This window comes from Dama dama, chromosome 19, assembly GCF_033118175.1.
Source record: "Dama dama isolate Ldn47 chromosome 19, ASM3311817v1, whole genome shotgun sequence".
Lineage (NCBI taxonomy): Eukaryota > Metazoa > Chordata > Mammalia > Artiodactyla > Cervidae > Dama > Dama dama.
In genome coordinates this window covers 75,232,167-75,256,977 of record NC_083699.1, presented here as the reverse complement: position 1 = coordinate 75,256,977, position 24,811 = coordinate 75,232,167, and the positions used below count along the sequence as shown (strand labels likewise).

The window sequence follows — 24,811 nt, the reverse complement described above, 5'->3', positions numbered from 1 at the left end:
GTGATTTTAATGACACAGCTTCCCAGGCGGCACTAGAGGTGGCAGAGGATGAGAGAGTTGGATCGTATCACCAACTCAATGGACGTAAACCTGACAAACTCCAGGAGACAGTGAAGGACAGGGAAGCCTGACATGCTGCAGTCTATGGGGACGCAAAGAGCTGGATATGGCTTAGTGACTGAACAACAGCAACGAATTTTAATGGAGATACATGGGTTTAGACCAAGAAATGATCAAGCGCCACGATGCCATTATAGGTTGAAATATGAAGAACTTGATGATTTTTCTTTCTTTTTTCCTATAAACATTGTTTTTTATTGAAGTATAGCAGATATACAATATTACATTAGTTTCAGGTGTACAACATAGTGATTCAGCATTTAAATACGTTATTAAGTAACTAAACAATCACTGGGGTAGGTCTAGTTACCATCTGTCCCCATACCAACATATTACTGTATTTTTGACTATATATATGTGCTGTGTATTACATCCCTGTGGCTTATTTACTTTATAACTGAAGTTTGTCCCCTTTAATCTCTTTCACCCATTTCACCCAACCCTCAACCTCTTCCCCTCCGTCGACCACCCAGGTGTCCTCTGTATATAATAGTCTTTTTCTGTTTGTTCGTTTGCTTTGTTTTTAGATTTCACGTGTAAGTGAAATATTTCCTTTATTTTTTTTTTGTATTTGTCTTTGTCTAATTTATTTCATTTAGCATGATAGTCTCAAGATCCATCCACCTTGTCACAAATGGCAACATTCCATTTTTTTTTTTTATGGCTGAATAATGTTCCATTGTACGTGTATGCCCCATCTTCTTTATTCATTTATCTGCTGATGGACACTTCCGTATCTTGGCTATTATAAACAAGGCTGCCATCAACACTGGGGTGCATGTATCTTTTCTGAGTAGTGCTTTTGTTTTGTTTTTTTTTCAGACATATATCCAGAAGTGGAATTGCTAGATCAAATAGTAGCTCTATTTTTAGTTTTTTGAGGAACCTCCAGACTGTTTTTCATAGTGGCAGCACCAACTTAACATTCTTACCAATAGTGCACAAGGATTCCACATTCTCACTAACATTTGCTATTTGTGTCCTTTTTGATAACAGCCCTTCTGAGAAGAGTGAGGTAATAACTCATTGTAGTTTTAATTTGCATTTTCCTGGTGATTATTGACATTGAACAGCTTTTCATGTGTTTGTCAACCATCAGTATGTCTTCTTTGGAAAAAATGTCTGTTCAGATCCTCTGCTCATTTTAAAAATTGGATTGTTTGCATTTTTTTGCTATTGAGTTGTATGAGTTCTTTGTATATTTTGGATATTAAGCCTCTATTGGTTATATCATTTGCAAGTACCTTCTCCCATTCAGTAGGCAGCCTTTTCATTTTATTGATGCTTTCCTTAGCTGTGCAAAATGCTTTTTAGTAAGATTTATTTTTGCTTTTCTTGCCCTTGCCTGAGGAGACAGGTTAAAAAAATGATGCTAATACTAATTTCAAAGAATTTACTGCCCTTGTTTTCTTCTACAAATTTTGTAGTTTCAGGTTACGTTTATGTCTTTAAGCCCTGTTGAGCTTATTTTTGTGTATGGTGTGAAAGTAGGACACTTTCATTCTTTTGCATTAGCTGAAGAGATTGTCCATTCCCCCATTGTGTATTCTTGCCTCCTTTTGTAGATTAATTGCCTATATAAATGCAGGTTTACTTCGGGGCTCTCTATTCTGTTCCATTGACATATATTTTCATGCCAGTACCATACTGTTTTGAGGACTGAAACTTTGTATCTGATATCAGGAGTGTGATACCTCCAACTTTGTTGATCCTTCTCAAGATGCTTTTGTGAGCTACCATTGCTTTCAAAGAGAGCTGGGCAGAAATACTCAAAAATGGTCTTGTCACTTTCTGACATGTAGAGAGATCTGTGCAGGAACTCTGATACAGTGAAGTGTGTCCTAGTAATTTGCCCTGAACTCCCCCTCCATGTCTTCCTCCACCCCCTCTAACACGTGGCTCAGGAGGCTCCCTGGAGCTGGCCCTTCCCCAGGCACCTGAACCTATCTCTGATCTCTTTGAAACTCACCCACCTTTCCCACTGTTGCCTCAGAGCAAAACCACAGATTCATATTCTAATAAAGTCACTTGTGATAAAGCACCACTGGACAATGATTACTTACCAAGGAATCTTCCTCTGTTATGCGTGTGCTATGGGGACTTCAGGGGATGGGTGGGTACCAGGAGGAGCCTCTAACCTGCAGCTGTGCGGGAGATTTAACAGGCCCATGTGGAGAGGTAGAGAAGCCCTAGTGTCTTAATGACATGAGACTGCCTAGTTGGCCTTCGGTAACATTGTGTGGGAGTTAGGTGGTCCTGACTTATTCCTTTCTTTTCTTGCTCTGCTTCTGACTACTCTGATGTAATAGGACATGATTCCAATCTCCCAATAAATCTGTTCCAACAGATCAAATGAATTAAGCCTCTTGAATCAAGCTTACATGAGCAATCAAGATTCATTCAATAAACTCCGAGTGATGAACTTGCTAAGAAATTCTATGTCCTTTGGAAGCAAGAGACAATGAAACAACGAGTACCAAAGACTACAAAACTAAAATCACCTATAATTTCCCGTGTGTTAAAGGAGATCCTGGTAGAAAAAAATCGGTTTTGTTCTGGTACCTGGATAAAATGTGTGAACATCTGTGTCTACACTGACTGCACGTCTGTAGGTCCTGACTGCATATCTTTGCTGAAGGGCTTTGTGAGGGAGGAAACCAGATGGAAAAGTGGGAAAAGGTAGCGCTTTGGAGGTGTTCCTGCTCCTGTTCTTGGGAAGATCAGAAAAAGGAGGTTCAGGATCATTTTATTCTGATGCCCCTCTGGCTTGTCAGAGATGATAGAAGAAATCTGTTCTAGATGTGGAGGGATGAGAAGATGCTCCTTCATTTGGCTCTGCTGTTAGAATCCACGGAAGGATGGGATTGTCTCCATCTTGGCAGGAACTCATGGTGGTCACTTGCCTCTCACCTGTCAAGTTTTCAGGTCCCTCTGGAAATGAAAACATACGTATTACCTTTTTCATCATGTCAAGTCATCTCTCCTATATTAAGATAAAGCGTGAGGTGAATGCTTGCCCAGTCGTGTCTGACTCTTTTTGACCTCATGGACTGTGGCCTGCCAGGGTCCATGGGATTTCCCAGGCAAAAATACCACAGTGGGTTACCATTTCCTCCTCCAGGGGATCGTCCCCATCCACAGGTTGAACACACATCTCCTTGTGTCTCCTGCATTGCAGAGGATTCTTTACTGCTTGAGCCACTGGGGAAGCCCAAGATCAAGTGAGTACCAGCATTTTGCCCTGAGGAGGGCATCAGCAGTTCACAATTAATGGGGATAAAATTGGTCTCTGTTCCATGTGGACCCCAGGTAAGTGTGAAATAGTTTCCCTGCCCTGTGTGCCTCCTACCAGCCACACCCAGCTTTCTCCATCACCAACCTGAGACTTTTCCACAGTTTCCAGTTCTTAGCATCAGTGTTCCTGTGTCCTGTTCTGAGTTGTAACGGTGATTCAAGCTCCCAGTAGGGAGAGAAGACTACTGGATCAAAAATGATGCAGTAACCTTTAGCATCAGAGAAAAAAATGGGCTGATTCCCCTCGAGGTGTGTGAGCTACCGGAAGGCCCTCCTGTAGATGCTCAGAAGAAACAACTAAAAAGGCAGGCCTGCTGGAAACCTCTCGTGGAGGGAAGCCTCTTCTGGGTTGTCCCCTGAGACATTTCAGGGAATGTGACTCACAGAGGCCTTCAGGGGCGGGGGCAGCCCTGGTTGATGTGCTCCCCAGGCCTCAGGGGAGCTGTCCACCTGCCCAGAAGAGCCTGCTCCTCCAGCTCTGGGCGGAAGGGGAGCCCTTTCTAGCCCTTTCTTCCCACTTCCCCCAGCACACCCTGGAGCCTCCCGCATCTGAACCGCCGGACGGCTGATGAGAACCTCTGGAACAGGTCCTGGGACCCTCAGTGCTAGCAAGCAGCTGAGGGCGGTGCTCCGCACCCCAGGTTGGAACTCGTCACTGGGCTGTGCGGTGGGTGTGGGGCTGGGCTCGCAGAGCTGGTCAGACTCAGACTCTGCCCCTTGTTATCCTGGGTGGGGGCTTACGAGGGTCCCATCACCTCTAATAGGGGGATGGTCCCAGGGCCCAACAGCAGGGGGGACACAGGCTGAGATATGAGGGCACCTCCCTTCAGAAGCTCCCACAGTGATTTGGGAACCCTGCGCCTGAACTGCACTCCGCCCAGCTCAGGACTGAGCCAGGCTTCTTCAACCTGCCCCTGCGACAAGCCTCATCATCCAGACCCACTGACGCTGCAAGCACCCTCGTGGGGGTGCACCTATGAGGCTCCCGGGGTGAACGGGAAGAGTCCTCCACCCCACCCTTGTCCACATGGCTCTCTGCCCACGTGACCCTCCCCCTCCCCACCCAGAGGTCCCTCCTCCCCCACCCCCCACGAGGCTCTCAACCCCTTTAGTCCTGTTCACAGGCTGTCTGCGGCCACTGCAGTGAGGAGGCTGCTCTTTCAAACATCTGTTTTCTGAGGGAGTGATGGGTTTGGGCTGAATTTTGTGCTGAACAGCACTGCACAGCCCTCAGCCCTGGGCCAGGCAGCCAGCTAACAGCCAAAGTGCCCCAGCAGCTCCCCTGCAGCCTGTTTGCTGTCTCACCCTGCAGTGGGCTGATAGCACACAGCTACACAACAGCAGGGCTGGAATTCTAACCAGGCCCAGTCCCAGTGCCTCAGCCCTGCCCTCCTGATTTAAGGCAAATATTCAAGGAAGAAGGAGTGGAAATTGACATCAAGGCAATTGAGCAGTTTGGTGCCCGTTTTAGCCAGCTGCTTTAAATGGAATGAAAGTGAAAGTCACTCAATCATGTCTGACTGTTTGAGATCCCATGGACTATACAGTCCATGGAATTCTCCAGGTCAGAATACTGGAGTGGGGAGCCTTTCCCTTCTCCAGGGGATCTTCCTGACCCAGGAATTGAACCAGGGTCTCCTGCATTGCAGGAGGATTGATTACCCACTGAGCTATCAGGGACCATTTTAAAAGGTCTTGATCCCCCAGGACAGAAAGTAGATTACTGGCCGCCAGAGGACAGGGTCCTGGCAACACAGAGTGACTGCTTCATGGAGTCTCATTTCCAGGAAATGAAAATGTTTTGGGTACAGGTCAGGCAGCAGCAACACAACATCCTGAATGGGCTGAATGCTGCCAGATTTGCACTTTAGGATCATCAGCTTCACATTGCGTATATTTACCCTCAACCAACAACAACAAAAAAACCTCAGCAAAACCAAAAACCAAAGTTCTTTAAAAGTGGTCCAAGGCCTGACATGGGGCTCAGCCTGGTGATCGAGTAGGTAAACATTTGCTGCATGTCCACAGGGTGGAAGGGCAGGCTGTTGAGGTTCCTGCTCCTGGGGAGGGTGTCACCCCATGTTCGCTAAGCCATCGTGGTAGGACCTGGAGTCAGCTGGGCACTTTCTGTCCCTGGATGCTCTGTTCTTCCTCCCACCATCTCCAGGGCTCTTCCTGCCCACCCTGTTCCTGCCAGGCCAACCTCACTGATCCGTCTGCATCCTCCCACTCCCACCGCAGGGAGGCCCCCAAGGCACAGAGCTACCCAGGCCCCTCCTGATTCCAGACGCTCCATCCCATCCCGGTTCCCCCAAAGTCAAACTCCCCAGTGGGCATTGAGGGCTTCCAGTCCAGACCACTCCCACCTGTCTCCATGCCTTCACATGCCCACCTGACTGGTCTCCACCCCCAGGGCTGGTCCTCAGTTGCTCCTCCTCTTCCCCCAGTTGGCAGAAGTACATGGTCCTCCATGTCCCAGCCACACTCGCCCTGTGTGTGTCCAGCCCGCCAGGCCCACCCTGCCAGGGCCTTGCTTGTGGGGTTAGCCATGCCTAGGTCATACCCAGGAGCACAAAGTCACTGCTTGACAAATTAATACCTAATTAGTCACTTCCTGGCTTCGGATAGCAGGGCTGGGGGCCCACAGAAAGGATGCTAGAGCTAGAATGACAGGCATCTAAGTGAGCTGCACAGGGCATGGGGACTGCACCCACCTCCATCTGCTCGTGAATCCAGTCCAGGAAGGAAGTGATGCGCGTGTAGACTCCAGGCTTGTTCACCTCGGCACAGCCGATGCCAAAGCTGGTGGCTCCCACCAGCTTCCACACCCTCTGCTCCTGACACACCAGGGGACCCCCGCTGTCTCCCTGGAAGGCAGGGAAAGAGCAAAGGACAAGGGCACGGAACAGACATTGCCACCATGTGTCCCCTGTCCTGGTGACAGGACCCTGCTTCACTGTATCACAAAATACAGCACATGGATGGTCCTGCATCCACCACCTCACCACTGCCCTTCTGGAACTGATTTGCCCTCCTGAGGGTGGGGTCCTCATCCTTCGGGGATGGTCCCCCTCCAGCTGTCTCCCTGCCAGGGCTCAGCATCCTGAACCCACCAAGTCAAGGCAGCGTGGGGAGCAGAGGGGTGCTTTCAGAGGGAAGGTCTGCCTGGCCAGGGGCTTCAGCTGAACCAGGCAGTGGTGGAGTCTTGTCCACTGTGGATGTGCAGGCTAGATCCACTGGTTTCCCCTGCCCTCTGCCCCTTTGGACCCCCTGGAAACTCTGAGACCCTCCCCGCCACCTCCGCCCAGCACCCAGGCAGAGGGGAGCGCTGAGTAAACACGGGCCCGGCCAGACAGGAAAGGGAGCGATATCTTGAGCAAACTTCTTCCCACGCCCTGTAAATTTGCTTTTCAGTCGGTCATAGGGACGTGCTGACTGTAGTCTGTCCTGAGGGCTGGGTCACCTTGCCCGCGGCGTGGCCCCCAGACGTCACTGGGTGCCCCTACCTGGCAGCTGTCCACACCGCCTTTCAAGTAGCCAGCGCAGAGCATGGATGGGGAGATGATGCCACCGTACACATCCCTGTGGTTGCAGACCTTGTTGGAGATGAGAGGAACGGCTGCGTGGTTGAGGACCGGGGAGGCGTCACCTGGGTCAGAGCAAGGGGATGGGGGGGTCTGTGCAGTGAGGGGGCCCCACCGGGAGCTCAGATGACTGCCTAGGGGTGGGGCAGCCTGAAGGTAGACAGCCTTAGAGCTCTGTCCCCTAGTGAGTGGGCTGGGGGAGACCCTGCTTCATCCCAGGGCCACTCATTTCCCTAAGGTCACCAGTGTGAAAGGAGGGGGCAACCACAGTCAGCAGGCACCCCTCCCCCAGGGTCCTATCTAGACCAAGCCCTCGACCTACACCAGCCCATTTAGTTCCCTGAACCCAGGTGACAGAAGGAAACTGAGGCTTGTGAACGTCCCACACACAGCCTTGGGGTAGAGCCTGGGGGTGGTCAGCAGAAACGTGTCCTCCAGGCCCCAACCGTCGGAACCTGGGACCCTGCCATCTTCCATGGCAGAAGGGCCTTTGTGGATGTGATAAGACCTTGAGACGGGGACACCTTGGTGGTGGACCTTAAATGTCATCCCAAGGGTCCTTCAAAGGGCTAGAGAAGGAGATGTGATGATGGAAGAAGCAGAGGTCAGAGGGGAGAGACTGGGGGACACTGTGCTGCTGACTGTGAAGGGGGAGGAGGAGCAGGAGCAAGAGATGTGGGGGCCCCAGAGGCTGGAAAGAGGGGCACAGATCTGCCCCCAGAGCCTCGGGGAGGATGGAAGCTCCAACCCAGACACATTGATTTACAACTTCCGATGGCCATGACTGTGAGGTGGTCCACGAGTGCTGCTTTAAGCCTCTAAATCTGGGGTCATGTGTTTCAGCAGCAACTAGAAAGTAACAACATATCTGCAGTGGTTCAGCCTCGCCCCCTCACCCCGAGGATGGACCCCCTCTAACTCCACCTGTTTGTAAACTGCAATCTTCACGTCTTATGGGCTCACCGCAGGGCACACCCCGCCTCTCAATCCTCTCGGGTCTCAGCGTCCAGCTGAGGGTTTGTGCTCCCCCCCGACCATGACATGTCAGGGGACATTACACTGGGACACCAGAGGGGAGCAGGCACCCGGGCCTCTTGGTTCTGGGCACACTGGACGCAGAATCTTGATCTTAGACCACTGACCTCCATCCTCTGTGGCCCCCCAGCCTGATGTCCAGCACAATTTTCCATCAGGAAAGTTCTCTTCAGAGTTAGGCAAACAGACTGGTTGGGTCATCTCTGTTTGGAGAGAAACAAGAGAGCTGAGGCCATGGAAGCTGCCATCTGAGAAAGCCAGCACTCAGCGTCTGCCTCTTGGGGCTGGGGGTGGGGGTGTCTCCTAGAGAAAGGCCAGGCCCTTGGCCATTTGCTCAGACTGGGGACCTCTCCCCCACCAGAGCCCTAAAACAACCCCAGACCACGGCAACAAGAGTGAGTCTAGACCAGAGGTCAACTCAACCCAAGACCAAGGCAACATGGGTGAGTCTAGTCCACAGGTCAACTGTAGACCATGGCAACGTGAGTGAGTCTGACCAGAGGTCAACATATTTTCTGTAGAGAGGAAAACAGTATATATTTTAGGCTTTGTAAGCCACGTGATCTCCATTTCAACCCTCACCTCTGCCACTGAAGCATGAAAGCAGCCGCAGGCAGTGGTAAACAGGGTGGTCCGTGTGCCTATAAAACTTTATTTAAAAGGAGGCAAAAGGTCCAGTTCAACCCACGGGCCCTAGTCTTCCCACTCCTGGTCTAGACTGTGGGCACACTGCTTTATGGAACATCACTCCATGAATCTTCCCGTCCCTCCTGACACATCTGGAGGCAATGAGCCTGCCTGTCCATGTGAGCTGTATCACATAAGCCCTCCACCAGAAACTGTCACAGGGCCTTTACATGACTACATTCTGAGATATGACCTAAGCTTTCCAGGTAGGACAAAAATGGAAAGGTAGAGAAAAGACAAGGGCACTCATTTTCAGTTTTATCAAAGTGCAAGTGTTGGCACCTCACTTTTTTTTATAACCAAGGGTCATTAATCATTTTAGCAAAGGAACACCACCATTACAATTTCTCTTTGTTTTTCTAGAAATATTTGTCTCAGAGTGTGACGCATAGAGAATTCCGTGTGCTGTGTGATAAACACGCTGATGACTCTACCAGCTCCAACCTGCCATTGGTTCTGAGCCAAGTTTCTGCTCTAACAAGGGCTGTTTGTTATCCTCTACCTCATCTCCAAGCTGCTCTAGTTCTTGGGAAGGTGAAGGGGGGCTTTTACTGATTTAGGCGGAGGCTCATGTACTTTGTCACAACAGCAAGATGCTGGAGAATTCTGTCCTGGGTGACTTTTCTGGTGTTTTTGAAACCTCCAATCATTAGGACTTGACATTTCCATGAGTAAACAGAGCTGAACTCAGCAGCTGGTTGTGAGAGGTTATTTCTGAGAATTTCCAGGAATTGGAGATGCCCAGTATCTTCCAGCTTATAAAGAAAGGGCCACAGAGAAGATCCCACCCCAGCCAGCTGGCCAGCTGGAAGGCCCTCTCTGCCTCAGCCAATGTCAAGATCCCAGGCACGTGGGTAGCACTGGCAGAGTACCTCACCAGAATAAGCACCAAACAAGGAAAAGCTCTTCGTCCCCAGGGGCCTATGACCCCCCTTCTACCACCCACACGTACCAGGTGTCCTGGTCTGGGGAAACCCCTTTAATCTCCAAGATGCACTAAGTGAAAGAAAGTAGCTCAAGTGAGACCTCAGTGGCTCCAGGCAAACCAAGTTGGCCAAACTAGAACCACAAAGACTCTGAAGTCAAATAGTCATCAGAACCACAATCCATAAAAGTAGACCAAGACCTGCACAGCACACTTGAACAGGATGACCATCTGCTAAAACTGAAGATGTCTGTCTCCTAACACGGTGGCCCAAATGTCCAGGACGTGATTGAAAATTTCTCATCATACCAAGAACCAGGAAAATCACAACTTTAATGCAAAGAGACAATCAGCTGAGAACAATTAACACTGAAATGAATCAGATATTGGAATTACCTACTGGAAATTGTAAGGCAGCCTTCATCAACATGCTTCAACAAGCAATACAAATTCTCCTGAAACAAACGATAGCAGGAAAATGACAGATCCCTGGACGTACCATTGAAAGTGACAGGCCCGGCCAGCTTCATGAGGGCGATGTCATTGCCCAGTCTCTTTGGCTTGTACTTGCTGTGGTAGATGATTTTTTCCACCAGATGGGAGGGGGCTGGACTGTCTAGCAGGGAAACAAGGCCCACCTGGATGGTCCAGGACTTGGGGAGATAGAGACTGAAATGAGAGAGACCCAAGCACTTTCACCCACAGATCACAAGTCTCCTGAGAGCCAGTGCTAAGGAGATGGCAGGAGATGTCCCCACAAGCCCTGCAGAAGTGCAGATCCACCCATGTGTCCCCTAGACAGGCCTTGATCTCTGCACCTCTGGGCATTTGAGAAATGAGCTCACCTTTCCATAATGGCCCATTCTCCATCAGAAATTGAAATAGAGGCAGGTGGAAATAATGCAGACACTTGCTACTGTGTTTGGAAGTATTTTCTGTGGTTTTCTTCCACACCAAACCCCCTAACAGAGATTGCTCTGGGGAGACCCCTGCCCACCCTGCACCGTCCCTCTCTCTCTCAGTCACAACATGGCCCATGGGAATGAGCTACAAGGAGGTCTAGGGGATTTGCATTGCTGGGTTTCCTATACATGAGAGTTTCCTTCCCCTTTTTCTATCTTTTCTGTAAGAGCTGAAGGTCCTTAAAATGATCCTGGGGTCACCAATGCCACCCAGCTGATGGAGCTGGATCCACAGTGAGGAGGGTCTGTGGACATTACCTTGTGACGATCTGGTCTGTTTTCATGCTTTCTTGACCTGTCTTGCTGCTGACCACCCAAATCAGCCTTGTCCCCACATGGCTTGTACTGGACAGGGGTCAGTGGGAGATGAGGATGCCCCCCCCCCACCAGGAGGTCAGGAGAACTCACTCATAAACACAGTGGGCAGCGGTGACAACCCACAGGGGGGTAATGACGGACCCTCCACACAAGTGGTAGCCCTGGAACTGCAGGCTGGCCTGCCAGGGCCACTGTGCCAGCGAAGATGTGTTTCCACCCACGATGCGGGGGCTGGAGCCAATCCTCAGACCGCAGGCTGCAGAGGGAGAGGGAGCGGTGGGGCGGGTGCCTCGGGGGAAGGGTGCGGGCAAGTCGCCTGAGACAGGGGATGGGCAGGGTGCTGTGAGGTGCAGTGGGCACAGCCCATTAGAGCAAAGAGCTAGGAGCTAGTATCGACCTCCCCATGACACTCATGTCCCCAGGATAGTGACAGTGCTCTGGGAGCTGGGGAGCCTCATAAATGCAGGGGCTGACTTCTTCAGCTCCAGCCCCTGCAAAAAGAACCCCCTGCCAGGAACAAGAGGGTCCTGCCCAGGCTAGGGCTGAGGGGGGTGGACAGAGCAGGCTGTGCCCACTTTTCTGGTGGGGGGAGGGGAAACGGGAGTCTGGCTGTTGCAGCCACCATGGAATGACAGAACTCTGTGCACTGTGGTCCTGTCTGCTGCTGAGAAGTCTCTCCAGGTTGACTCCCCTGACCTGGCAGGTGGGGTCACAGAGCTCCCACCTAGCACCCAGGAGGAAGGGCGTGATGGCAGAGTGGTCCAAGCAGAGGGGACAGGAGCCTATGAGCCAGGGCTTCCAACTGTTTCTCTCCGCAGTCCTGCAGCTCTCACCTGAGCACTTCAAGGTAATCACATGGCCCGAGGTACATCCCTCCCTAAAGTGGAAAAAGAGTGTGTTTAATGAAACACCCCAGGCCTCAAAGAGTCAGGTATCACTGAAGCATCTTAGCACTCACACACCCGAGGCCTGGGAACCACTTTTTTTTTTTTTTTTTAACTTAAATCTTGGGCTAAAAAAAATAAATAAATAAACTCTATTCCCTGGCTCTTGAATACAGACTTCAATTTTTAGTCTATTAAAAAAAACCAAATCATTAACAACCGGTGACCAAGTGAAGTGTGGTATATGTGTGACTACTGCTGAGTATTTCTAGGCTTTGTATAGCTAACGATAAGAGACAAATAATGAGCTATATTAGATAAACATATACTGGTATCATTTGTTTGTCCATTTTACTCCCATGTCCTTCACTGGCCCCTGTGAGACACAGAATGTCCATCAGATGGCATGACGGGCTCCCCTGGCACCAAGCCCTTGCAGCCTGGGACACACACATGTCAGACAGAAAAACCCACCCTGCGAGCCCTCTGTAAATTCCTGCCTCTAGAGCCCAGTCCTGTCATTCAATCATGCAAGAAAAAGCAAATGTCACCAGTCCAGGGTTTTAGGACCCAAGAGATGAACTGTCCCTGCAAACTGCATGTGGGTCCAGGGGGGCAATTGTCAACTCCATGATGGTAGGCTGAAGACTATTGTTTCCTGGAGCAGAGGATATACTTCTCTTGGGGTTTGGTCCAAGAAGTCAGGAAGAGTATAAAATGTGAGTTCAGAAAGCCTGTTGTACTTCCTTGCATCAGGCAGGTGACCCCTCTAAGCTTCAGGCACCTGTCATTTACGGATACCTCATTTCACTTTCCTTAGAAGATCTCCTGGAGGAGGAAATGGCTACCCTCCTCAGTATTCTAGCCTGGGAAATCCCATGGACAAAGGAACCTGGCAGGCTGCACTCCATGGGGTCGCAAGGAGTCAGACACGACTGAGCAACTGACTGATGGACTGACTGATAAGTTATTTGGGGAAACATGTAATACAAATGGTGAACATTAAAGTACTTTGTAAATAAAGAAAGTTAAGTTTCTTTCTTAATTCCTTTCTTTCTAATATTTTTCCCTCCTTCCTTCCCTCCCTTCTTTTCCCCAAACACATCTGCAGCGCCCACTATGTGCCCAGCCAGTACCACACTTCCCTGCATCAGGTGGCCACTTCATCATCCTTCCTCCGTTTCTCTGCTGGGCTGTATCTGCCTGGTTTGGGGTTAAGTTCCTGTCCCCCAGTCTCGTGTGTCCACCCTATCTAACCAAACTGGCCAAGCCCTCAACTTGCACTTGGAGGACACAACCTCATCGTCAAACTCAGGGCATGACTAGGCAGAGGGGACCCGGCACCACCTGGCCACTTACCTCACGTACACCGAGTGGTGTAAAGCGGTCACTTTGTCATCTGGCAAGAGGTGATTGATGGACACGAAGTCCTCTCGAAACTGCTCTTCGAGCAAGTCCACTCTGAGGGTGTCTGAACTCACGTAGCTGCAAGCACATTGGACATGCAGACCGGACCTGAGAAATTCACTCTGCGCCCCCAAATCAACCTGGGCTCAAGTCAAAGTGTCACAGGTATCACACTGTGTGGGGGGAAGGAAGGTCCTGCTGTGCTCCCAAACCATCAGTGGCTTCCTTCTGCCAACCTAGCAAGGCCTTTCAGACCTGGAAGAGTCTGGGACAGCCCCCTCCCTGAAGTCCATTCACCCACTCCCAGCTCCAGGCACGTGGGAGAGAGGACTACTTCCTGATGTAGCTAGGTGGACCTCCACCTTGATACTGCCTAAAACAAGTCCCAGGGGGGACAGAACATAGAAGTCCAGTGGGTGTTTTCAGGTGGGCACCAAAATGGGGATGCTGAGAAACCCAGGTGGGAATGGAAGATTTTCCCAGGCTGCCCAGAGCGGATGGGGCTCCTGTTACAGAGAGATGAGCAGGAGACACAGCGCTTTGGGGGGCTCCAGGACAAGCCTGTGTTTGAAGGGCCAGTAGAGAATGATGAAGAGGACATAATTTTTTTCAGATCAGGTGTTGGAAGAGTTATGACATAGCAGGACGTGGAACAAGCAAAAGACAAAGTCTCTGACTTGCTTCACTCTTGAACGTACCAACTTATCACACAGGATCTCATCAGGTCACTGCAAATGCAGAGGGGCGGGGCCGGTGGCAGGCATGGGATACAAAGTCCAGCCGGGTTTGGTTTGGAGGAAAATGTAATCAAGGCCGTGGCACTGACCCTCCCATCCTCCCCAGGTATTGTTCAACCCGCTGATATGGCAGGCACCAGGTGAAAGAGCCAGTTGTCACTGAGATGGAGGTCCCAGTGTAGGTGGGCTGGGCTGCAGGCGGGGCAGTGGGGATGATGCAAAGGCATCCCAAGGGCTGCTACTGGAGTCCCACAAATCCTCAAAGTCTCAGTGGCAATGATAGCCATGACCGCAGTCTTACGGTGTATCCCTGGGGTCCAGGCTGGCTTTGAAGCACTGAGACACTTGAACCTCACAGCGACCCTCTAATGTGGGTACTATTATTAGCCTTGATTTTGAGGCCCAGTCACACGACAGGGCTGCATGTGCACTGGGGTTTGGACCCAGGCAATCTGAGTTGTCAGTCCATCTTTTCTTTTTATCACAGACCTCTGACACGGTATGCTATAGTGCTCAGGGATCAAAGGAGGGCTTTTGAGAGAGAAGTAGAACAAACAAGAACAGATACAGAATAAACCTTAGAACTGGAGCAAGAGATAGGGAAGCAGAGAGCAAGTTTAGACGGAAGAAAAATGGACACTGTTGAGGGGATAGCCTGGAAACTTGCTTCCACTGGACTTACCCTGAGAGGGAATAGGGAATGACCATCCTGGCAGATAGGGAGGGGTGAGCAAAGGAACGGGGGCTGCCAGGAGGGGTTGGATCCGGGGAGGGGAGTCACTGGGCCCTTCAGCTTGATGGGGAGGAGGTCAAGGATTCCAGAAGGGGAAGTATTCCAGGAGGGAGAGGCAGGGAAGCAGAAGGGAAGAGGAAAGGACGCCCCCTAGTGAGGCCAAGAAACCACCTACCAGGGAGCAGAAATGTCCAAGGGAAGCTTTCAGGTGTGAGCCGTGGTGGTGGGGCTTGCGTGTGTGTCTGTGTAATTGGTATGTGTATGTGAGATATGGTGTTGCGTGATGTGGTATGTGTATGGTGTGTAGTGTGTGAGTATGGTGTGTTTGCAGTGTGTGTGTGGTGTGTGTGTAGTGTGTGAGTAAGAACTGCATGGTGTGTTTGCAGTGTGTGTGTATGTATGTGTGTGTGTGCTCTGAGAGCTTCCTCCAAGTCTATAAGGAGTTGAGCCTACATCACTTCTGAAGGCAATTGTGGGAGTGATTTGCTGTTGTCATCGGCCTAGAAGTGCAGCTGATTCCTGAATTCAGGTCATTGCTGGAGAAGAGGAGGCGGGTCTCAGGGATACAGGCTGGAGGGCAGGTTTCACCAGCTTTGGAGGAAGAAGCTAAGAATATGATACTTCACATTTTGCAAGTCCAGGGTCCCTGGGTCCAGAGCACTGAGGTTTTGATGCCCATTTCCTTGGGTACAAACAGGGATGCTCACGTTCTGTGGGTAGTGTGAGCACTCAGAGCCGGCATACTTTGAACTCTGAGAATCCGGAGCAAAAGGGGAGCAAGAGAAATGTCCTGGGCAGCTGCTTGGGGGTCTGAAGGAAGAAGCCAGGAGAGGGGAGGGGCTGCATCAGGGCAAAAATATGTCGCCCCTGTGCAAAAAGTCACATAGGCAACACAGAGTACTAAAATGCAGAGATTTTACTGCAAGAGTTCTTTTTCCAATTTAGTGCTAAACAACTGCTTTAAATGATTAGACTTTCATTAAATCACTGACTTCTCAAACTTGACTCTCTGGGGTTTCGTGGGAAGTGGGACCAAGCAGGGTGGTGGCTGGAAGCTCCCCTGCAACTGTGGTCAGAGGAACCGGGGGTTCGATCTTCAGCTCTGAAGCTCTTTACTGAATGTTTGCATCTAGGGTCCTGGCCTGAGATGCGCCCAAACATGCCACATCCCTTAGTGTGTTGGGACCTTGGTTTGTGATGTCAGACATTGTGAGGTTGCCATGAGGATGTCAAGGCGCCCTGTGGGTGCCCAGATAAACAGCAGCTGTCTGCCCTCATCGTGATCACTGCTTGCGTCCTGCCTACCGCTGGACACTCTGAATTACCTTGGAAACCCCAGCTGGGCGCAGGCGACAGTTGCATGATGACTCTTCCAGTCCTCGGCGCACACGGTCCTCCAGGTGGCAGCCGTGAACACCTGGAGCACGGCGTTCCGACCACTCACACGGACTGGCCGGCACACAGGAAGACAGGTCATTAGTGCCCGCAGGGCCCTGAGACCTGGCAGAGTTCCTCTGAAGCCAGCCCAGACCCTCCTGTGCTGAGTCTGACCTCCCCCTGACCAGCATCCCACTCCCACAGGGCAGCCACAGTTTTTATCATCTGGACCTGAATCTCTTCCAATTGCTTATGGAGTCCCCCCAACTTAATTTAAGGTCTGTATAAGCCCTCCCTTAACACCCAGCCCAGAGTCTCCTGGGGTGAATGTCTGTTGGGTCCCAGGTCTTGACAATGGCATTGCCTTGGACCCATTTCACAGATGAGGAAGGTCAAGGCCGAGTTTTACTGACATCCTCCCGCTTTTGCAGTGAAAAGGCGTGACTTTACCACATCGGTATTCATCCTCCCAGTCTCTGCAGTCTGACACCCCGTCACATCGAGCCGTCAGCTCAATACACTTAAAAGTCGACCGGCACTTGTACTTCCCGGAGCAGTCAAAGTGGACTGAGGAAACGAGAGGGGGTGTCAAGGAAGGGCTGCTTCAGTGCGCCCCACAGACAACCATGCACCTGCCATGCAGCCTTGAACTTGCTCCAGAGTCACAGAAGCTGCACCGAAACTTCAGCGCTGCCAGCAACCTGCTCCTCTCAGCCCAGTTTCTATTCTGGATTCCAGAGGGTGGGGCAGCTGCACCCCACTCTGTCTCCCTAAGTGGCCTCAAGCCACAACTCAAGATGAATTTAGACCTGGAGACTCAAGGTCAACTGAGAAAGTGCATGGCCGCGGCTGACTGGCTGAGCCAGTTGAGCAAGAAGCCCTGAGTGAGGACCCCAGCCTCCAGTCTACCTCCTGTCATCTCTGACCATGGGTGAGAAATGAGGGAACTGTGGACCCCAATGGCGAGCATGTGGAGAGTGAAACTGATCTGAGAGCTCCTTATTTGAGGAGTAAATGAGAAGTTGTTCCCTATCAGAGACCATTCAAGTGATTCACTTTCTCAAAAGCCACTTGCACCTTATTTGAAACCTGACTTGGCCTGGCATGAATGGCCTCCTTGTCTTCTCCACCGGCTCCACCCCCTCCTGCCTGTGGGTTTGGTTTCATCAGCTGCCTTTGGACACATCTAACAAGGCAGGCTCCTTGGTGACAAAGCCTTCAGCGTGGCCAAAGGCTCTGACTGGGGCCCTCCAGAGTCCTGCAGGCAAATAAAGCTCAAATCAGCAAACCCAGAGAGTGTTTGCCTCAGTAATTAAGGCTGGGCAGTGGCCCTGGGAGGAAAGAGAACCTTGTGAGAGTCTAAATGCTTAACAAGTATTTGAGAAGCTACTAAATAATGGATGGTACTCACTGCCCAAACCGATGGCCAGCGCTAATATCAACGCAATTATCCCAATGACGATGATGGGAAAGAACTTCAATGGCAGCAGAGACAGGATCTGGGCAGCCACTGCATCGGCATCTAGAAACCAAAAAGTGGGGGAGGAAAGAGCAAAAGGCCATGGAACCACAAATTTGAATGAAAGAAAACAAAATTTAGCTATTCCTCCCCCTGTCCTCAATGCAGAGAATGTTCCAGCCAAAGAAAGCTGACTCAGAGAAGTGATCGCCTATCAGGAGCACGTTCTCTAAAATTTGAGCCCGACGCTCCCTGACACCAGCCCAGTTCTGTTCATCCTCCATTTGGGGATGATGTGATGGGTTTAACTGTGTCCACCTGACATGTTGACATGTTTATGTTCAAACCCTCATAACTCAGAATATCATCTTATTTGGAAATAGAGTCTTTACAGAGATGATCAAATTAAAACAAGGTCATCAATGTGGGCTTTAATCTAAAATGATTGGCATCCTTACAAACAGGGGAAATTCAGACATAGACCAATACGCGAAGAGGGAAGATAATGTGAAAAGACACGGGCAGAACACCATGTGAAGATGAAAGCAGAGACTGGGGTGACTCATCTATAAGCCAAGAAAGGCAGGATTATCAGCAACCTCCAGAATCTAAGAGGCAAGGAAGGATTTCCCTGCAGGTGTTAGAGGGAGCAATGCCCTGTCATCACCTTGGTTTTAGACTTCTAACCTCAAGATGGGGAGGTGATAGATTTCTGCTGTTTTAAGCCATGGAGTCTGTGGTGTTGGTGGCCCTAGGAAACTAATACAGAGGGGAGGTAGGACCCCACTTCCAAGGGTGTTTTCCTACAGAAGAGGGCAACATGGAAAACCCAAACAGGGTATTCTCAGGAGAGGAAGAGCTGGGACTTTTGAGACGGTCACCAGACAGCATGCAGGTCATTCTCCACCAGTCCTGGGTGCAGACACTGATGGCCTTCATTCCAGATCATATCTTGGAGAGTTCCCCTGCCTGTGCCTGGAAACCCACAACTTGAAATGAAGAAAGTGAAAGTGTTTGTTGCTCAGTCCTGTCCAACTGTCTGTGACCTCAAGGACTGTAGCCCACCAGGCTCCTCTGTCCATGGGATTCTCCAGGTAAGAATATTGGAGTGGGTAGCCATTCCCTTCTCCAGGGGATCTTCCCAACCCAGGGATCAAACTCACATCTCCTGCATTGAAAATTCTTTACCATCTGAGCCACACAGGAAGACCCCTCTGACAATAAAGACTGTGGTTGTAAAATGATCAATAGCATTCCAAGTTGTCCAAAACGGAAGAGAATTGGGAAACAAAAATGAGAAGGGGGTGATGAAATAATAGGAAAGGAGAAAAGTGTAAAGAAGAAAAGGGCAGGGGGCGGGTGGGGAGAAAAAAGAATGAGGAGACAAGAGAAGCACACTAGGCTTAGTGCCAAGGGTACAGAGCAGGGTGGAGGGACCACTGGCATGATCCTTGTTTAGCCTTGGATGGAGGAGCAGGTGGCTTGGTCCAGGCTGCACTCTCAGCACCCAGAACAGCAGTGGCCACACTGCAGTCCTCAATACATGTTAGTAGATTGAATGGAGGGAGGAAGAGAGGGAGGGATGGGCAGATGGATGGACGGATGGATGGTTTCAGGATAATGAAGGTGGTTTTATCTCAGGGTCAGAGACCAGTTCATTCCAGGATAACCAATTCACTGTTAGCAAAGCAGACTCCTCCCTTCTACCTTCCCTGCCCCAGGAAGCTTGCCCCAAACTAGTCAGTCTCCCCACTGAGATGCCCACTCTCCAGTCTCACTTACAACTCAGCATGAGCCCTGGATGGCCGCTCATCCTTCTAAATGTTCTGTAGCTAAGAGTGAGATTTAGGAAGTGAGCCTTAACTGTAGATCCAAGTGCAAGTCATTCAGTCGTGTCTGACTCTTTGCAACCCCATGGACTTCTCCAGGTCAGAATACTGGAGTGGGTAGCCTTTCCCTTCTCCAGGGATCTTGCCAACCCAGGGATCGAACCCAGGCTGGCCACATTGCAGGTGGATTCTTTACCAGCTGAGCCACAAGGGAAGCCCAAGAATACTGGAGTGGGTAGCCTATCCCTTCCCCAGGGGATCTTCCTGACCCAGGAATCAGATGAGGGTCTCCTGCATTGCAGGCGGATTCTTTACCAACTAAGCCATCAGGGAAGCCCCAGTGAAAGTGAAAGTTGCTCAGTCCTGTCCGACTCTTTGTGATCCCATGGACTAGTTCTCAAGGCCAGATTACCGGAATGGGTAGCTTTTCCCCTTCTCTAGCAGATCTTCCAAACCCAGGAATCGAACCGGGTCTCCTATATTGCAGGCAGATTCTTTACCAACTGAGCTATCAAGGAAGCCCCTGTAGATCCAAAGATTCTCCTTCAGTTAGAACCTCTGTATCAGCTTACCTTTGCCCCTTTCCAGCTCCTCAGCCTCATGCCCTGTGGCCCCCTCCTGGCCCCACCCCTCCCTCCTTGCTCTGTCTTTGAGGACAAGCTTGGAATAAAAAGCAAAAGGCATAATATCTCTCCAAAGAAGGAATGCAAATGATAAACAAGCACAAAAGAACCCTCAATCTCTTCAGAAATAGAAAAAGAAAAAAGCAATTAGACATAATTGTGTATCAACTTTGCAGTGTATTATTATTAGCATTACTCCGGCTGAAGTCCAAGGGAAAAGAAATAGGTCTCCACTTAACAGTCAACAGGAGTATAATTTGTGTAAACTTTTTGAAAGTCAAACTGGAAATATGTATTGGTAAAGAATCTGCCAGCAATGCACAGACCCCCTGGAGAAGGAATAGGCTACCCACTCCAGTATTCTTGGGCTTTCCTGGTGGCTCAGCTGGTAAAGAATCCACCTGCAATGTGGCCAGCCTGGGTTCAATCCCTGGATTGGGAAGATCCCCTGGAGAAGGGAAAGGCTACCCACTCCAGTATTCTGGCCTGGAGAATTCCATGGACTGTATAGTTCGTGGGGTCACAAAAAGTCAGACATGACTGAGTGACTTTCACTTCACATCAAAAAGCTAAAAAATGGATAGAATATTTGACCTATTAATTTCACTTCTAGGAATTTATTCTAAAAAGTCATCAGAGATATACACAAAACTCTACAAACAAGTACACTTAAAGGAATGACCTTGATAATATTGATACATGGATACATGAAAATAGCCTAAGTGCCCCCCAAAAAGGAGCTGGTGAAATAGCAAATGGTATAGAAATGCTTAAAATGATAAAGAAGAGGACTCGGCAAACTTTTTTGTAAAGGACCCAATATAAATATTTTCAACTTCATGGGCCATATTGGTCCCTGTCACTATTACTCAACTCTATAGCTATACACGACAGAAGCCAGACAAAATGTGAATAAATGGATGTCTGTGTGCCAATAAAACTTAATTTATAAAAACAGATGGTGGGCCAGATTTGGCCCAGGAGCCATTGTTTGACAACCCTAAAAGGTTACTAATTTCTTAATGCCATAGAAAGATGAACATGATATTTTTAAGTTTCAAAAAAGCTTCAAAATTGTACAAATAGCATACGCAGACCTCATCTTATTACTCTTTGCCAGCCAATATTGCAGTTTTCATAAACTGAAGGTTTGTAGCTACACTGTATAGTCAGATAATGGCTGACATTATTTAGAAATAAGTTAACTGTTTAATTAAGTTACAACTCAATTTTTAACTAGGTATTATGTGCATTGTTGTCATACATAATGCTCTTGCACAGTGAATGGACTACACTATAGAATAAGTTTGACTTTTACATGTATGGGAAATCAAAAAATTAATATGACTCAATTACAGTATTTGCTTAATTGGTGAATTAAATGGTCTGGAACCAAACCCAAAATATCTCTGGGTTCTCCCTTTATATGTCACTTTCAAAGAGAAATACAGATATGTTGATAGGATAGGAAAAAGGCAAGAAAACCTATAAAATGCTATAGCACTATCTCTGAGTAAAAGTATAAAATTGTGGGTCATTTCAAAAAATCTTTTTGATTAACTATATTTTCTAAATTTCTATCATGAACAATGCATTGGCTTATTTAAAAAAGAAAAGGTTTTAAAAGTTTTTACTCTTTCCTGAAACTAGGAATTAATCATGGAGAAATTTTCAAAAATTAGCAGAAAAGAATATGTATACTGCTATTGGTATTCATATGATATATATTATAAAGTATTAGCAACAATTATATGTCAAATGATGCCAAATGGCCACGTAGATTATACATCTACTTGATGCAAAGTTGTAATCCTATTTTAAAAAAGGGGGGCGGCATGTTTATAAAACCAAGAAAATACATGGAAAAATACATGTCTCTCTCTGCACTGTAGATGAACATGTATTTATAGACAAGGACACAGAGAAAATAAATAAGATATAAAACCCAGCTAAGTGTTGGTGGTCAGGTAATTGCAGGGCACTTTTTTCTTTCATTTGCACTGATGCTAATTTTTGAAAAGTGTTTGTAAATTGTGTATCTTTTCCCTTACTTCACCCTCTTCTCCCACCTCTCATTCGTTCACATCAATTGTCCAAGTGGTTTAAAAGGAATCATGTGACAACTCCCCACACCATGCTTTCTGGAACCTCAGCAGAGCCCCCAAGTGTCCCCCAATTCAGTCTTCTTGACCACGTCTAGGACCAGGAGCCGCAGCTTCCTGTGACAAGTTCTGATATGTTCTTGCCAAAAGGATCCTAACCAGGCATTAAAGAGCCCGCCGTTTCTCCAAGCGTTTATGACCCGCTTACAAAACCAACTTCCCTTCCTTTAGTTGCTAGAAGCAACTCTGTCACCTGCTGATGAATTTTAATCTAGGCATCCAATACCTTCAAGGGATCCAGCTTATTTTAAATTTTCTGGAGGGGCTGGTGACCACTGACCGTCAGAACTTCCTGGAGAGCTCAGAGATTTCCTGGCCAGGATCTGACCCCTAACTCCCCAGGAGAAATTGGAGCCTCAATTTCTGAAAACTTCCATCCAGAAAAAAAATACCACTTGTCTCCAGGGAGTTCAAAGAGGCCTGAACAAAGTGATGGCCTTTTTAAAGCCCCTTCCCTCTGGGATTCTGCAAACCCAAGGAAGCGGCCTGTGAATGTGAGGACTCCTGGGGAGGTATTTCTACAGGGGACCTTCAACCACATGGATTATCTGTATCTGGGGAGTTAGGTGGGGGCAGACATTACACCTGGCCCCACTTACCTGGTGCAACAGGACTTATTTTCAAATCGTCAAGGCCGAAAAGCGATCTGAAGGAGAAGGGGGCTTCAGCTGCAGGCGGGTCGTTCTCCCCCATCGTGACTATTTCAGGACCTCGGAGGCTGGGCTCCACCTCCACCTCCACCTCCTTCTCGGGAAAGAACAGAGAGTGCTTGCTTCTCTATTTAGAGTATTCACATCAAAAGAATCTTTGTCGAGAGAAATCTTTGAAATCTGACAATCCACATAAAATGCATTTGGTCCCGATAAATCAAAACTATTTGTCCAAGGAGAATGCATCTTTTTTTTTTTTTTCCTGAGCCCCAGCAGATAACAGAGAAGTGTCTAGAGAGAGCGAAAAACTATGAACATAACTCTTCCAAACATGATTTTCCCAGTTTGCTCAACCAATTTTCAGCTCAATTGAATAGCACGTCCTTAGAGATATGCTGGTTTACCGTTTCGAAGTCAGTGTGCCATTATTTTTCAGAAGATAAATTACTTTCAGACACTTTCCTCCCCTCTTTCATCCCTCATAAACTTCACCTTTGGCCTGCACAGGTGATAACACGTACCGTAATCATAAGTTTTGATACTTACATTATGTCCGTGCTAAAATGCAGACAGCACCAGGGAAGGGACGGTCATCCCCAGTATTTGGAGCCTCCCATAAACACAACCCTTTCCTGGCTCACACAGGCTTGACCTAATTAAGGATGGGAGGATCCTGGGCCTCTGGGTGCCCAGTCCCCCCCTTCCCTCGCAAAGGAAGGAGTGGCTGGGTACTGACCAAGGACTTGTACCAGAGCTACACTGGGGCTCTGTCCCCCCCAAGGGAATTCTACTTGTCGTGATGCTGGACAGGTGAGAAGCCTTTGGAAGTCACTTCCAGTAACTCAAAGAGGGATGGAGGGGGCAAGGAAGGGGCCTAATGTTCCCAACTAAATTCCAGCTTACTCTCCCAGGACTCAGGCATGAGTTCCCCAGGAAGCTGCTTCTTCAAAGAGCTAAAACCTAGAACATTCCAACAGTCATATAAACATGGATATATAGATCACACATTTTTATTTTCTGTTTACTTATAACATTTGAAATTCAAAAGGGAACTACTAAGCCTCTTAAACTCTATCTTTGTGCCATTTCTTGAAGTTATGAGAAAATCTAAGCAAGAGGTAAAAACGTTAAAAATGTTTATTTCATTTCCATTGCAAGAGTAGCTTCAAAGTGTATCTTAGAAACTAATCAATTCACACTCAACATTTTTTATTTTGATGCTTGCTGATACATGCTGCTTGCCATCAGCTTATGGCAAATTCCACAGCCCAACTTTAGAACAAACATAAGAATCAACAGCAAAATGCTTTCTGAAACAGGGAACATAGGTAAGGGAGTCCCTTCCCAACAGGTCATTGTTGGGAGGTTTCCACTGAGAAATGTTGAGAAGTCAACTTTTAGAATCATCTTCTCTCCACCCACCCACTTCACTCACCATTTCTGGAGCCGCCATCTTTCAAAGCAGAAATAGCTTCCTTTTTCATTATAAATGCAAGTGTGATGGTAAGCAGGCCGCCAACAGCTTAGTCCAACCGGGAAATATTTCCACCGAGTCACTCAGCCTTGTCGACTCAATCATCGCAGCAAATGGCAAGATCGCGGGCCTCTGTGTAACCCTACCTGGCAGCGACTATCAGGTAGCCACTGGGGGTTGACTGCAGAGACCAGGAGGGGAAAGTGTGGCTCGCCTTTAATTAGTAAGTGAGCAACCTTTTCAGACACTTTTCATCCTAGAGGCTTTGGGTCACAGGCACCCCTTTTATTTAAAAGAACTGAAAGGTCCTGCCCGATGCTGAGCAAGCTCACCCAGGGGGCAGGGAGATGCTTTGGTGGGTATTTCTAGCCCCCTGCATGCCTGAGTCTAGGTTTAGACTTGCAGCCACTCTGCAGACAAAAGACGAGGGACCTGCGCTCAGCACTGTGCAGAGACACTTTCTGGCTCTGTTCTGCAGGGGCCTCTGCCTCCCAAGAGGCCCCTGCATACAATACAGCTCCACTATGTGTAACCAGCAGAGCAAAGAGCCC

The 24,811-nt window shown here is 48.8% G+C and overlaps 1 protein-coding gene across 1 annotated transcript; it reads right to left on the bottom strand.

Annotated features, from left to right (window-relative positions):
* Positions 1 to 384: 384 nt before the first annotated feature.
* TMPRSS3 (transmembrane serine protease 3) lies at positions 385 to 23,423 on the bottom strand. The gene is made up of 13 exons (XM_061167989.1): positions 23,333 to 23,423; positions 22,736 to 22,880; positions 17,475 to 17,585; positions 16,514 to 16,630; positions 16,012 to 16,135; positions 13,169 to 13,294; positions 11,759 to 11,802; positions 11,016 to 11,181; positions 10,145 to 10,314; positions 8,141 to 8,236; positions 6,921 to 7,063; positions 6,129 to 6,281; positions 385 to 3,051 (listed from the first exon to the last, which is right to left on the bottom strand). The coding sequence occupies exons 2-13, from the start codon at positions 22,827 to 22,829 to the stop codon at positions 3,034 to 3,036; spliced, it is 1,362 nt and encodes a 453-aa protein (XP_061023972.1). The 5' UTR covers positions 22,830 to 22,880; positions 23,333 to 23,423; the 3' UTR covers positions 385 to 3,033.
* Positions 23,424 to 24,811: the final 1,388 nt, after the last annotated feature.

What these genes read in the sequence shown, in the direction of transcription:
- TMPRSS3 (XM_061167989.1), bottom strand. Translation starts at nt 22,829, where the DNA reads ATGGGGGAGAACGACCCGCCTGCAGCTGAAGCCCCCTTCTCCTTCAGA. An exon ending in GATTACCTTGAAGTGCTCAG is followed by an intron (nt 11,182 to 11,758) that starts GTGAGAGCTGCA and finishes CTCCCTCTGCAG; the next exon opens with CCTGCGGTCTGAGGATTGGC. An exon ending in GCGGTGTGGACAGCTGCCAG is followed by an intron (nt 6,282 to 6,920) that starts GTAGGGGCACCC and finishes CCTGCCTTCCAG; the next exon opens with GGAGACAGCGGGGGTCCCCT.